The sequence below is a fragment of the Candoia aspera genome, chromosome 1 (assembly GCF_035149785.1).
Source record: "Candoia aspera isolate rCanAsp1 chromosome 1, rCanAsp1.hap2, whole genome shotgun sequence".
NCBI classification, from domain to species: Eukaryota; Metazoa; Chordata; class Lepidosauria; order Squamata; family Boidae; genus Candoia; species Candoia aspera.
The window spans coordinates 207,891,195-207,905,604 of NC_086153.1; the positions used below are offsets into that span (position 1 = coordinate 207,891,195).

The 14,410-nt window shown below is 38.4% G+C and overlaps 1 protein-coding gene across 5 annotated transcripts in view; it reads right to left on the minus strand.

Moving 5' to 3' along the window:
• The window catches only part of ARHGAP15 (Rho GTPase activating protein 15), a 492,562-nt gene that overhangs the window by 212,536 nt on the left and 265,616 nt on the right, over positions 1–14,410 (minus strand). For all 5 annotated transcript variants that reach the window (XM_063318398.1, XM_063318397.1, XM_063318394.1 and 2 more), the window contains one exon: positions 11,762–11,884. In XM_063318398.1, the coding sequence (XP_063174468.1) occupies positions 11,762–11,884 (123 nt within the window). The remainder of the gene's footprint in view (positions 1–11,761; positions 11,885–14,410) is intronic.

The following is a 14,410-nucleotide window of genomic DNA, read 5'->3' on the forward strand; positions in this document are numbered from 1 at the left end:
CTTGTTCAGAAGCCTGAAAAATAATAGGCTTGTTTAATTAACAGCAGAAAGGTTAGCTGGAGGTCTGAAGCTGTTCTTCTGAATCTTTTTCACAGAGTGCACAGCCACATTAAACAATATAATCTACACTTTAAAGGTAGGGTTGAGAGGCATGCCAATATCTACTTTTCAGACAGGACAAGCCAGTCGTATACCAAATGGCCCATTGTTTTTAAACATAATACTTCATACTTATACATTAAATCAAGACATATCATGTACATATGCTCTACACAGTAACAATAGTCAAGTTTACAGTAGAGAATTGGATGGACTGTAAACCATGGATAGAAAGAAAGGGTCCAGAAAATTCTATGACATAAGGTACTTCTGTATCGTAATTGTAATGGTACCAAAGTCCTTTCAGGAAAATAATTTAATTACCGTATTATGTTATGCCTCTCTATTACATCATTTACAGTCAGCCAATATCATAAAAATCTGTTTCTTTACTGCATTTCCTCCAAGCTTTTGTACAAAGTTGACTTTTTTCCCTTTGGCAAGTGTTTAATTATTATTTTTAGGAGATTCATTATTTTGCTAAGAATAAGTTGCCCTGACCCTTGACAATGCTTGTAAATTGTGTGGTTTACAAAATGAAATGAAATGGTTTTGTTGTTGTTGTTGTTGTTGCTTCATAACTTTAAACCTCTGGCTGGCTGAGGGTGTACATCATGAAGTATGTCAGGATAACTAGGTTAGTGCTCTGAGATTACAAATTAGCTTCATCCTCCTTCATCTCTGCTATATATTTTTGACAAATTATGAAGAGAGTGCTCCTTAATGGGAACTTTGTCAGCAGAATCAAAATGAATCAAACCTATGAAAGAAACCATTCAATAGAAGCAGTTTAAAATGTTTGAACAATGTGGCTATAAGATCATCATTTAAGCCAAGAGATAGTCTCCGCATACCTTTTCAGCAGAGCATGACACTTGGAAAATTAGTGTAGAGGCCTTTGACAGTGCTCTATAATCAATGTTTCTTAGCAAAACCTAAAATAATCCTAGGAGAGCATATATAACTAACAGTAACCTGCACAATATTAAAGAAGGTGATATCCTTAGATTTCTGCCTCTCATAGGGTTATCAAGTAAAAACCTCATTTTTTTTCTTTCAAACAGCCTACGTTTCATTCTTTTGCACATTTTATATTTTGTGAAATTTCCTCAATATTCTTTTCCAAGAAATTGTATGGATTGATTCAAAGAATACAGAACAATCATCTTAAGATTCAATCCCATTATGGGTCCTATTGTGATCAATTATCCTTACTGCCTGTAAACAGAAATTCTCCTGAATAAACAAACACATTTTCTTACTTTACCATGACAACACAAAGAGGACTGCCCAATGCAGGCATTTAACTGTGCATCCATAAAGCTAAAAGGAATTGAGAAGTGTGGGTACACACGTACACACACATTGTTCAAGTACCTGGCTGTTGGCAAAACTATTTAAAAGTTTAGAACAAAGAATTGAAAAATGATCACAAGATTTATTAGGGCTTCCAATTGTGTATAAAGCTGTAAAGTAATTTGTCTGAAGATACGTACAGACATCATTCATATATTTCTAGCAAACATAGAAAGCTTTTTTCCAGGACCCATGTGCTCAAAAGTCACTGGAAGTAGGGCAATGGTTTGCACAACTTTTTCATCACACACACATGCAATCAAGTAATTGATATCATTCTTGATGCAGATAGCATTTTGGTGAAAATCTTCCATTCTTTGGGTCAGCCATGTCTATATAAAGACCAGCTTCTATGATATTTTAATTCATATTGGGCTGGGCTGGAAATGTCCACCCTACTTTTGTAGGGCCAGCCTTAAAAGAGAAACTATTTTCAGAGACTTTCAATTTTTCCTAATTTTCATTGGGTATGCAGGGATTATTTTACAAAATGGCAGCAGCAGGGTTTCATGTTTTCTCCTTCTTTCTTCTTTTTCCAGCTTTTTTTTTCCTCAAGTGTTTCCAGTGGTACAGAAATCTCCCCGATTAGTTTAATCAGTGTCTTACATGGAAATGGATTTTCACTTGGCTTCTCCATTCCACAAAAGAGCAGGACTGATAATTCAGTCCAATACTAATTCCAGTATCTTAAACAGGCTTATCATTTCCCCAGACTTGGAGTAAAGCATGTTACAACTTCAGTCTGCTCTCATGGGCTGAATTCTTCTCAGTTATGATCCCATTGTTAAGTGGCAATCTAAGTGATGCATTCATTGGACTCTGTTGCAGCCTCAAGGGACACAAGAATACAATTTGAGCTTGGACAAAGCTTCAGGTAGGTTAGCTGAGCAATATCTACTTATCTGTGTGAAGCAACACTTTACTTTGGGAACTGGATCCAGCCTCCAGAATCTAGCATATTAAAGACTCTTGAAATCTTTATTAAAAGAATGTATATGATGTTTGTCTGGATATGTGTATTGGAAATATCTATATTGTTCTTTAAAAAAATCCTCCTTTTCCATATGTAAATAATTTAAGTTTTGCTGGGATGAAGAAACATCCAGAACATCTTTCCAATAAAACAATAACTGCTCTCAAGGGAATAAAGAAAGCAAAAGGGCTTTGTGTGATTTATTTCTGAAAATGTTCTTTAAAACTTACCCTTTCTTCCTCCTCCCCCTTTTTTAAATAATGGGGTTGGGAGTAGTGATGATAAGCAAAGATGTACACAACACTCCTAATCTCCTGTTATGACAGTTTATGTCTCCTATCCAACTTATTTAGCTCCAATGTCTGGGAAATAGACAGCATGTCCACCTTATGGAATGCTATTTAACTTAAAATGTTCCCTTCAGAATAGAAACTTCTTTTGTCCTCCCAGAGTTTTTTCTAGGTTCTCAGGAGTTGCTCCCTCTTCAGAAATGTCCTTATTCATCATTCAGTAATGAAATACTTTTATTATTACTATAGTAAAGAAAATTCCCATAGAAAGAGTTGTTTGCAAGAAGTTGTTAAAAAGAAAAGGGGAAAATGGAGCTGCATTCTATGCCCTTATACAGCTTTAATCATTCACTTTCAGCTGTTATCAATTTAAAACCAATGAAACTCCCACACTGAGTCCATTTGAGCAGTCAATTTTAATATCTTGAGGCATCTGTAGTTATTCTGAATTGGCAGCAAAAGCAGAACTAACAACTTAAGCTCTAACCATAAGTCTACATCAGCCTGGTAACCCATACATCAAACACCGACAGTTAGTCAATACCATAGTATGAAAAAAACAACCACCTTTTTAAAGAAGAGCAGTATATTCACAATGTGTTCAGCAGCATGGTTCACATTATGGGTTTCAGATATATGCACATAAAAACCATCCATTAGGAACAGTAGTGGACATGACAGCTTTGAATGTGAATATAAAAGGAGACAAGAGGAAAGGATAGGATCGTTATTCTGCAGTTTTGAGGCATGAAATATGATGGTTAGAGCTCCAATGATCTGACCATCCTGCTTTTTTTTTTTTTTTTTTAAAGCCAGAGTTTGAAGATAAGACAGTGCTATGAATTGTTCATTCCACAAAAGCCACACAGCAGATTTATCCAGGTAAGGCACTTTCTGTAGGTGACAAATAAAAAGCATCTGTGGGTGCAAAGACAGAGCATACAAGGAAATGCTAGGCTTCAAAGAAGAACAATTTGCTTGTGAGGAAGGACTAATTTCCAAATAGCCCTTCTGGGCTGTTAACTATTAAAGGGTCCTCACTGTGTTCATCGGTTTTGGAGGCAGGAGCTTAACAGCTTGCTTTTTGCAGCTTCCTACTGCTAGAGCGGCATTTGTGAACCAGGCTCCGATTCTGTGTGGTTTGAAATCCTGTAGTACAGACTATTAATATGCCCTGCATACATTGCAAAATAATTCCCCCCTCCCCCAAGATTCTGAACAAAAAAATTACACAGAAATCAATGCAAAATGTTAACCAGTGTTGCTCTGGAAATTTTGCCAGAAATGCACTAATTAGCAAGATTTTACTGAACAAAGAATGCAGTCTATAATATCATATTCTGTAAGTATCGCATACATTGCTCGGTTTGTTGATAATGCTGCATTTACAAGCAAAGGCCTCTATGACATAAATGGTTTAGAAGAAAAATTTTAATGTTTTAACAATTTTTAAATATTAATATTTTTAATATTTCCATAAAATATGGAGTTTGTATAAAAACTGGGGAAGCTGTATATGGTAAATATGGCTAGCTTCAAAGGTTTAATTGCTCACAATACAGAAGATTCCTGACTACAAATGCAAAGCAACTCTGATCAACTTTTTCCAATGAATCTACTTTGAAATGTTCATTCAGAAGCCACTGGGAAGCAATAGTCTACAATTTTGTCCAACCAGATTGGTCTTAAAACTCATTTAGGTGACCTGGACTAGGGGCAACTGATAGCTGGCATCAGATCATGCTTTGGGCTTGGATGACAAAACTGACCTCAAACAGGTTTGTACTATAGTGTTTGATTTTTGAACTGAATAATTTATTAGAAATTAATGTTACTGACTTGTTCCTGGTTGATGTGCTTAGTGTTATTTTTTTATTTGTTTGTTTATTTATTTATTTATCAAATTTGTCACCGCCCATCTCCTCCAACCGGAGAGACTCTGGGTGGTTTACATCACAGAATAAATATACAATAAAAACTCAAATAAAAACACAGTAAAATTCCAATAAAATCCCATTAAAAACCAAAACAATTTCTTAACTACCCCTGCAAGGGGTTATGTAAGGATGAAATGTTTAAAGAAGGCTGTAGTGTGTCATAGTCAGGTAATTTTTAACTGTAACTTCTACGGGTTACCTTCTTTCCAGAACAGAATAATCTGCATCATTATTCTGTAACAGTACTTGCTTATTCTTCTCAAGCATGTCAATCTCAACAAAGGTAGGTTTCCCTGTATAAGGTAACATATCCAGTTCTACTTGATTAAGCACCCATAGCATAAAAAGTGAGAGTGCTTCATTGGCAGAAACTATCATTACATTTTTACTGTGTTTATTTAGACCAGTGTTTCTCAACCTTGGCCACCTTAAGATGTGTGGATTTCAACTCCCAGAATTCCCCAGCCAGCCATGTGAAGCTTTTAAAAGTTTTACATAGATTTGAGGCAAATCCCTGAAATGATACATTGAGATCTATTAGCTTAAAACAATTTAATAAAATAGAATTATAATCAAGAACTACAGTCCTAAAAATAGGAAGCATTTGATGTATGTTATAGGCAGTGGCCTATATCAAATGTCATGATGTAAATAATTTTATACAGCTACTTCTAAATAAACCTCCATAATAAAGTTATTTTACAACTAAATTAAATTAAAAATTGTTATATCTGTTTTCAAAAAAAGCAGATTATCATGACCCCCACCCAAAGATTGTATATAGTATTGGACTCTTTTTCCATTTTTAGAGAGCCCTACCTCTCCAGCAGGCATCTGAGTCACTTCTTTGTCCTTCCCTTGATGCTCACTGCTGTTAAGTAATTTCAAATTTCAGCCTCGGTTCCAAAGCAGCCAATCACCACTTCCCTATTGGGCCTTGCCACCAGCTGATTGGGTGCAGCAGTGATAGCAGGAGCAAGTTCTGACTTCTGGCTGCCTTCCCCACTGACTTTGCTTGTGGGAAGCTGGCAGGGAGTGTCAGAAATCACTCCTCCTTCTCCTCAGCTGACCGGTGGAACTGCATGCCACTTTGTGGGAGGAGGTGGAACAAAAGGAGCCGTGGACCACAAGAAAAACTGTACCCCCACTCCCCATCTCGGCATGTTCCTAAGAGCCCGCTCCTTCCAGGGAGGAAGAGAGCTACCCATCAAATGCCAGTGCCCCCAACCAGCCGTGCCTCACCAACAGGCTTCCAAGTCGCTCCTTCATCCTTCCCTCACCGCCCACCACCTTTAAGAGATTTCACATTCAGCCTCAGTTCCAAAGCAGCCAATTGTTGCTCACCCTTCAGACCTTGCCACCACCAAGGTTGGAAAAAGGGCAGGGGTATTGTCCTGACAAGCAGGAACCACACCAAGATGAGGAATAAGTCTCTAGTGTTTTATTACTGCTACAGTGGACAGGAAATCCTACCAAACTGAAGAAGCGTGAGAAAGCCCAGACAGATAAACCCCAAAAGTCAAGGTGGGTCTGTTCTGTGTCTCTTTGAATGACAGCTCAAATTCTTTCTATTACGTATGCATTTTCCCCCCTGGATAGGGGCCCCCTCCTGCTCACCCTCAGCGCTCATGACAGATATGCCTCTCCCATCTTCCTCGCACCATGCAACCTACGGGTTTCTGGAAAGTGTAGTTGGAAGGTGTGGTGGCACTGAAGTGGCTACAACTTTGCTAAATTTTAATCCCATGGGAGTAATGGGTCCCAGATTTTGGATGCATTCTGTAAGTTAGCCCATTCGAGGTACCTTGGTTCAAAAATTGTTACTGTATGATGCACTGTTTCACCCAATTAAAGGTTACAAACAGACAAACAGACATGAGCATTTTAGTAGTATATATGAGCATAGACATGAGCATTTTAGTAGTATATAGATAGATGTCATTTTACATTGAGAGTAGATTATTTCTAGAAGCAGCTCTAGATAAAATGACATTTTATCTATAGCCCTGTTCAGGCATTCAAATGAACAGTTAGAAGCCATCAAATAGGATTGGGAATGGGGCCATGCCACCTCTCTGCCTCACTTCTACATGTTCAGCCGGAGCTCTGAAAGAAAGCTCAACTCACATGTGATTGAAAGAAAGTACAACTTTCATTCTGATCCTGGATTCTAAAAAACAGGAATTGAAGATCATGCGGACCATTGTATTCCATGAATGCAAACTGCTTGCTGAATGTGTGGAGGTTGGAAAGCAAAAGAGGCAGAGCCAGTGTGCACTTCCCTCAGTTTCAGTGTTACATATGTTCAGCTGAATGTCTGAACCAAGTTTTATCTCTATCTCTAAGTAAGGCATCCTGGAACTATAAGCTGCATATGAGACATTGGTGAAATGTCTGATCAGGCATTTAAAACAAAGAGTTGGAATAAACATACATGTAATCTTCAACTTACAAACACAATAAGGACTGGAAAATTTGTTGTTAAGTGGTGCAGTCATTAAGTGAGGTATCATGTGACCACACCCGATTTTACAACATTTTTTGTTGCAGTTGTTAAGTGAATCATGTGGTTCCCCATTGATTTTGCTTGTCAGAAGCCGGCTGGGAAGGTCGCAAATGGTGATCACATGACCCTGGGACACTGCAACCGCCGTAAATAGGTGCCAGTTGCCAAATACCCAAATTCTGATCATGTGACTGCGGGGAGACTGTGATAGTCATAAGTGTGGGGACTGGTTGTAAGTTTTTCAATGGCACTTTTTTCAGTGTCATTGTAACTTTGAACAGTCATTAAACAAATGTTGTAAGTCGAGGACTACCTATAATGTAATATTCTTCCATCATGTGAAATGTGAAACCTTATGAGAGATAAGTACGTAATTTCTAGGATCCTGATCTTACAAAGACCTGGCATTTATACCAAATTATGATAAGGATAAGGTTAAGACTGGTTTATAATAATATACGTCTTGAATGTTTGCTATGTTTTTAACTTCTATTTTAAATTATAATTAATTTTAAGTTTTGATTTTTAATAAATTTGTTTTAATTACTTTTTATTGTAATTATCTGTATTTTTTAATCCCACTTGGAGAATTTTTTGTAGAAAAGAGTCAAGGGGATAAAGCAACAGAATTAGAAAGAATTTTTAATTTTCTCTTGGAGATCTCTCTGTGGCAAACAGGCATATAATCACTCCTGAAGAGTAGTTCTTGTAATAAAAAGGTAAGAAAATCTCTACCCAAACTATTTTTGCTGTTATTGACAAAGAGGGAGGGAGAGAGGGAGGGAGGAAGAAGAGGAGAAATAAACAATTTCTCAATCCTTTTAATTCACCTATAAAAAAATTAAATCATCCTTTCAAGGATATGAAATTTGGCCAGCTCTTTTATTTTTAATCTGTGTTTCTACTTAACATGTTTTAATACAAGCTTTAAAAATTAACACTTAAAAGTGTTTGCTGTCAGGGAAAGCATTGCAACTGCATTTTCATAACATTTGAACAGATTAAGGGATAAACTGTACTGAAGACAATGAAGGCACCTTATAAAATGAGCATTTCACATGGACATATTGGAGATTGGAATTAAGCTCTGCTAACAAATCTTAACTCATTTGCATGGCCACAACCTAATCCTCATGAAACTTCATGGTAGAAAACTAACATGCTTTTGCTCTTGAAAAATATTCCCTTGCTAGAAAAGATTGGGCCTCTATGGCAAAGCATGAAACTTCAGGAAAAAGCATGGAACATATAAGACATCTCCCTAAAAACCAGTATGCTGGTAAATCAAAATTCTAAAGCAAGTCGGTATGAAAATACATGCATCTGCTTTTTCTTCAGAGACACATTAGAAAATGGAATTGAGTTATGCTAATGAATCTGCATTTGTTAGGAAGGATCACATCTGATCCCTAAGTAACACCAAAGGAGATTTATCAGCTACAATTTATTAAAGTAAAAAAAAAAAGAAAGGCAGGAAGATACAGAAGTGGAAAGTCAATAAATTATAAAGCTTCAACTAATTTCAAAACCAACACATAAACCTGCACAACTTGAGACAAACCTCACCAAATGCAACCCACTTTTCTAGTATTTTGTATCCTGCTGTTCTACCAGTTTGGGATTCACAGGCAAAGAGTAAAAGAGGACATTTATTAAGCTATAGGAAGTCCACTGTGCATGATTGGTGTGTTTGATGGGTCACTAGTTTTGAGGCTGAGTATAAAACATTTGACAAATAGTGACAAATATGAATATTTGGATGCCAAATATTTAGATTACTGGATTACTGGGCAACAGAAAAGCTCTTCATCTGATTGCATGGACTGAGCCTTGATAAGAGAAACATGTGACTTCACATTTTACTTTTACACTGATCGGTATGATTTAAATTAATAATTAAAATGGTTTAAACCCTACTGTAATATACATTCCCCATACTAAAGGGATAAGTTACCAGTTCTTGGGAGTTTGAAGTACAACAAATTCATTAAAGAGGATTTGTTATGGGCAATAACTTACACAATTCCTTTCAGTTGAGTGGCTTTGTCATAATCTGGTAAAGGAATTCTCCTCTTTCTACTCCATCCTTGGGTAAGTTTCACTAGCATAAAATCAATGGCTAGCACTGTTCTACTGGAGAACTCTCATAGACGTGAGGGAGGCTACCCATTCCACCATGCTGAGTTTCCTGACTTTGTTCGGTCAGTTAGACAAAAACCCAGGCAGAGGTCCCTGTTGGAAGTTCTGGCAAATGTCTGTGTGTCTGTGTGCTTTTGAGTCAGTTTTGACTCCTGGCAACTGCCTGGACAAGTCCTTGCAGTTTTCTTGGCAACAATTTTGGAAGTGCCTTCTTCCAATCTTTGGCCTAAAGTTACTCATCTGGCTTCTAAAGTGGGACTAGAATTCACAGTATCTTGGTTTCTAGTCTAGTGCCTTTAACCACTGTATCGGACTGACTCTCTCTATAGTTACCGATGGATATAATTTAGGCATATTTTTATATACCCAATAAAGAAAATGTTGAATTAATTCTAATACTCATTTCCTGCCTCAAATAGTTAGACTAGTTTAAAGACTACTGGTTGCAACAACAGTACGTTTTAAAATATTAAAAAAAAAAACATGATTTCTAATCTCAAGCCAGAAGAACTGTCACTTTTTCATTTTACAGGATTTTAACAGCTGGAATAGCTAGACAACAATAATTTCCACATTGGCAATTTATATTGTCATGCATACATCCACTAATGAGGATACACTTCATATTGCCACAGTGATTGCTAGGTGACACTATAAATAACTAGGGTGGATTTTAGGTTTCTGTCATTTCTTACCTGTAATAACTATTGAATGCAGGTTATTACATCCTTTTCACCAAAACTGAGCTTTTGGAATAGGCATGACTAGAAATGTCAATGAATAAATCAATAGTCACTATATGCTGCAATTTGGATTTGTGAAACTTTTGAAAGGTGCCTGAGAATTGGTTTTTATATTATTAGTAGAAATTTGTCTCCATGTCCTTGACTGCTGTAATCAGAAGGAATAAGAAATAAACTGCAACAAGAGATTCCATCCTTAAATATCACAGATTCCATGACTGTAATGGAATTGAATCGGTGTAAATGGTGGTTGTCATCACAGTCACTGTGGGTTAGATGAAATCAGGAAACGAATATCTACCTTTACTGTTTCTTGGATCTTTCTATTTTCTTCCCTCTGTGGAGCTGCCCTCATTTGCAGTGGATGAAACCCTTCCATTAGTTCAAAATTGCTGGAACACAACCAGAACATCCAGTGTACTAAGGCTGTGCACAGCTGGTGCCAAAGAGCCTTTAACTACCTAATTTACATGATCAGCCGTGGTTTAAACATATACTCACTGGTGACTGGGCAAATTTTACATGCGAGATTTTATAAAATGAGATAAAAATCAACCTTGCTCACACATAAAAGACTTCCACAATAATCAAAGATGTCAATAAATAGGAAACAATAAGAGACACATTTTCTACTGAGCCATCATTTCAGGCATAAGCAATTTTTTTTTCCATTTTAGCAGCTCCATCATATGGTAGACAAAGTTCATATAAGCTCAGGGAGTGCAGAAACCATGTACAGTATATACTTCCATGAAGCAGGTAAGTTATGTACATTTTAAGATTTTACCTACCATAATAAAGCATATAAAAAGGACAAAAAGACTCTGTTTATTGGATGTCCTTTGTGTACCATTAAGCACATTAAGCTTTGGATCATTCTCAATATGTACATAAACCACATGTACCCTCCTATAAACTAGCTGGAAGAAATCCATTTCTGAAGATTTTTTTTCTTCAATAACTACCAGCTGCCCTGCTCAAGGAAGCTAATGTAAAAGCTCTGTTGCACACACATGTACTATACATACACATATCATCACTCATCCTGTTTAGTTGGGAGGCCGAACCAACTTGCATAATACTGTTTTCCCCTAACTACATAAACATTTACACATAACTAGATCTGTTCAACCAATTTAGCTGGACAATATAGCTCTGGAAAACAAGATCATATCCTATGTCTACTCTGTTCAGGCTGTAGTGAAAATTGTCCTGATGAATGGAAATTAAACTGCCCTGAAACTCTGAGATTTCTTGCAAAATCAGTATCACTAATATGAACGCTGACAATTTGCATACTCGGGTCACCTCTGATATTAATGGTATTGTTTCCTTAGCACGTCTTTCACTTCAAAATCCTAGTTTTGTTTTGTTTTTAATTCCCAGAGGACCTTTGAAGCCCAAAGAACACACACACATACAATGCACATGAAATATAATTCACAACTAATAGCTCTGTGCGTTTTTCTCAATTTCCATAAAGCCTGAGAATTTGTGGGGCAGGGTTTCGGTGACCTTACTCTGATTTATCTTTGACAGTATCCCTGCACACATGTGGAGATAGATCATTGGGTGATTTCTGTAAAAAACTAACATATTTCTTTGATTTTCAGCATGAATACTGTAAAATGCTGTAAGGAAGAGGACTAGTTTAGGAAGAGAAGAAACATCAACTGATTATTCCATCACAGATAAAATCATTTAAGAGAACAACACACCTTTAATGATTCCTTTTTCTTGCAAAGTTTTCAGAGAAGGTCTTCGAGTGATAAACTTCTTTAATCTGCTTTTAACTTGGCTTCTGTCATTTGTATCAGATTTGCTGTAGTTCAGCCTGAAAACTGAAGAAGTACAAAATAAACATTGTAAATGATGTTATTATTTTTAACACAGAAAGCTTTGCTGGAAATCTGTGGGAAAATTTGTCTAGATCTTCATTCAATAGTCTCTGTGTGGGATGATCTGATTAATATTATTATGAATAAACATTGTATGCTGAGAGTTCTATCGGCAATGGTTCATATTATTGGATAGCTACCAATATATGTGTAAATTTTGAATTCATCCCCAAAGTTCATAACTCTTGCACATTCAGTCTTCCATTTGCAAATTAAAATGTGCTGTTCATGATTTCCTAGACAAATGAAACAGTGGACTGACAGTGTTGCAGTTTTGGGAAAGGCCTGAGGTTATTTGCCAACAATGGAAAGAGATTATTCATTGTACAAATCATAGCTACATAAAAGAAATATTCGTTAATGAAGAGAAACACTTCCAGTTCTAAATTAAAAAGTAAATGCCGATATACAGAGATCAGTTACCCAGAAATAAATCCCACCTTGTCCAATTGGACTGATTCCCTAGGGAATGCAGAATACAACAACCAGATTATCCCAAGTTTGGAAGAATTAAAAAAAAAATCCCTTCTCACCCCTATGGGTGGTATGTGTCTTCCTCAACTTCAGGTCCTCTACCAGAGGCCTGGGAGTTTGAGGGTTCTGCGCAGTATCTTAGCTGTTCCTAGCACTGCACTCTTCTGGACAGAGAGCTCTGATGTTGTTCCTGGGATCTGTTGGAGCCACTCTCCCAGCTTAGGAGTCACAGCCCTGACTACCCCTACCACCACTGAGACCACTTTGGCCTTCACTTTCCACATCCTCTCTAGTTTCTCCTTCAGGTCCTGGTACTTCTCCAGTTTCTCATACTCCTTCTTCCTGATGTTGCTGTCACTTGGCACTGCTACATCTGTCACCACCACTGTCTTCTGGTCCTTGTCTATTACCACAATGTCCGGTTGATTGGCCAGTACCTGCCTGTCTGTCTGGATCTGGAAGTTCTACAGGATCTTAGCCCTGTCATTCTCCACAACCTTCTGTGGAATCTCCCATCTGGACTTGGGAGGGTCTAGCCCATACACTGTGCAGATATTCCTGTACACAATGCCAGCTACTTGGTTGTGCTGTTCAGTGTATACTGTTCCTGTCTGCATCTTACACCCTGCCACTATGTGTTGGACTGTCTCTGAGGCCTCTCTGCACAGTCTGCACTTTGGGTCCTGCCTAGTGTGGTAGACCCCTGCTTCTATGAATCTGGTGCTTAGTGCCTGTTCTTATGCTGCTATGATCAGTGCCTCAGTGCTGTCTTTTAGTCCATCCCTTTCCAGCCACTGGTAGGATTTCCCAATGTCAGCCACCTCAGCTATCTGTCGATGGTACATCCCATGCAGGGTCTTGTCTTGCCATGGAACTTCCTCTGCTTGATCTTCCTTCCATGTCTGCTGCTGCATCAGGCATTCTCTCAACAGCTCATCTTTAGGGGCCATCTTACTGATGTACCCCTGGATGCTCTGGGTTTCATCCAGGACAGTGGCTTGGACACTCACCAGACCCCGCCCTCCCTCTTTCCACCTGGTATACAGTTTCTGGCTGTTGGACTTGGGGTGGAAGCCTCCATACATTGGGAGGAGCTTCCGGGTCTTCACATCAGCAGCCTCCATGTCCTCCTTTGGCCAGCTCACTATACCAGTAGGGTATCTGATGACTGGCAGGGCATATGTGTTGATGGTGTGGATCTTGTTCTTCCCATTGAGCTGGCTCTTCAGGACCTGTCTTATCCTTCGTTGGTACGTGGATGTTGCTGTCTTTCTTGCCTCCTCATCGTGGTTCCCATGTGTCTGTGGGATACCAAGGTACTTGTAGCTGGTCTGTATGTCTGCTATGTGGCCTGCTGGTAGTTCTACCCCATCAGTCTTAACTACCTTCCCTCTCTTTACTACCATCCAGCCACACTTCTCCAGTCCGAATGACATCCCAATGTCCTCACTGTAGATCCATGTCAGGTGGATCAGTGAGTCGGTATCTCGTTCACTCTTAGCATACAGCTTGATGTCATCCATGTAGAGGAGGTGGCTGATGGTAGTTCCACTCTTGAACTTGTATCCATATCCAGTTCTTGTGATAATTTGGCTGAGGGGGTTCAAGCCCATGCAGAACAGCAGTGGGGATAGTGCATCACCTTGGTATATGCCACACTTGATGGCCACTTGTGCAAACTGCCTTGAGTTGACTTCCAGTGTTGTCTTCCACAGTCCCACTGAGTTCTTGAGGAAGGACTTGAGTGTCCTGTTGACTTTGTATAGTGCCAAGCATTCACAGATCCATGTATGTGGCATTGAGTCATAGGCTTCCCTATAGTCAATCCAAGCTGTGATCAGATTGGTCTGTCTAGACCTTGAGTCTCAGGTGACTGCTCTATCTATGAGCAGCTGGTGTTTGGAGCCTCTGGTGTTGCTCCCAATGCCCTTCTGAGCTGTGTTCATGTACTGGCCTATATGGTCCTGCAGCTTGGTGGCTATGATGCCTGATAGG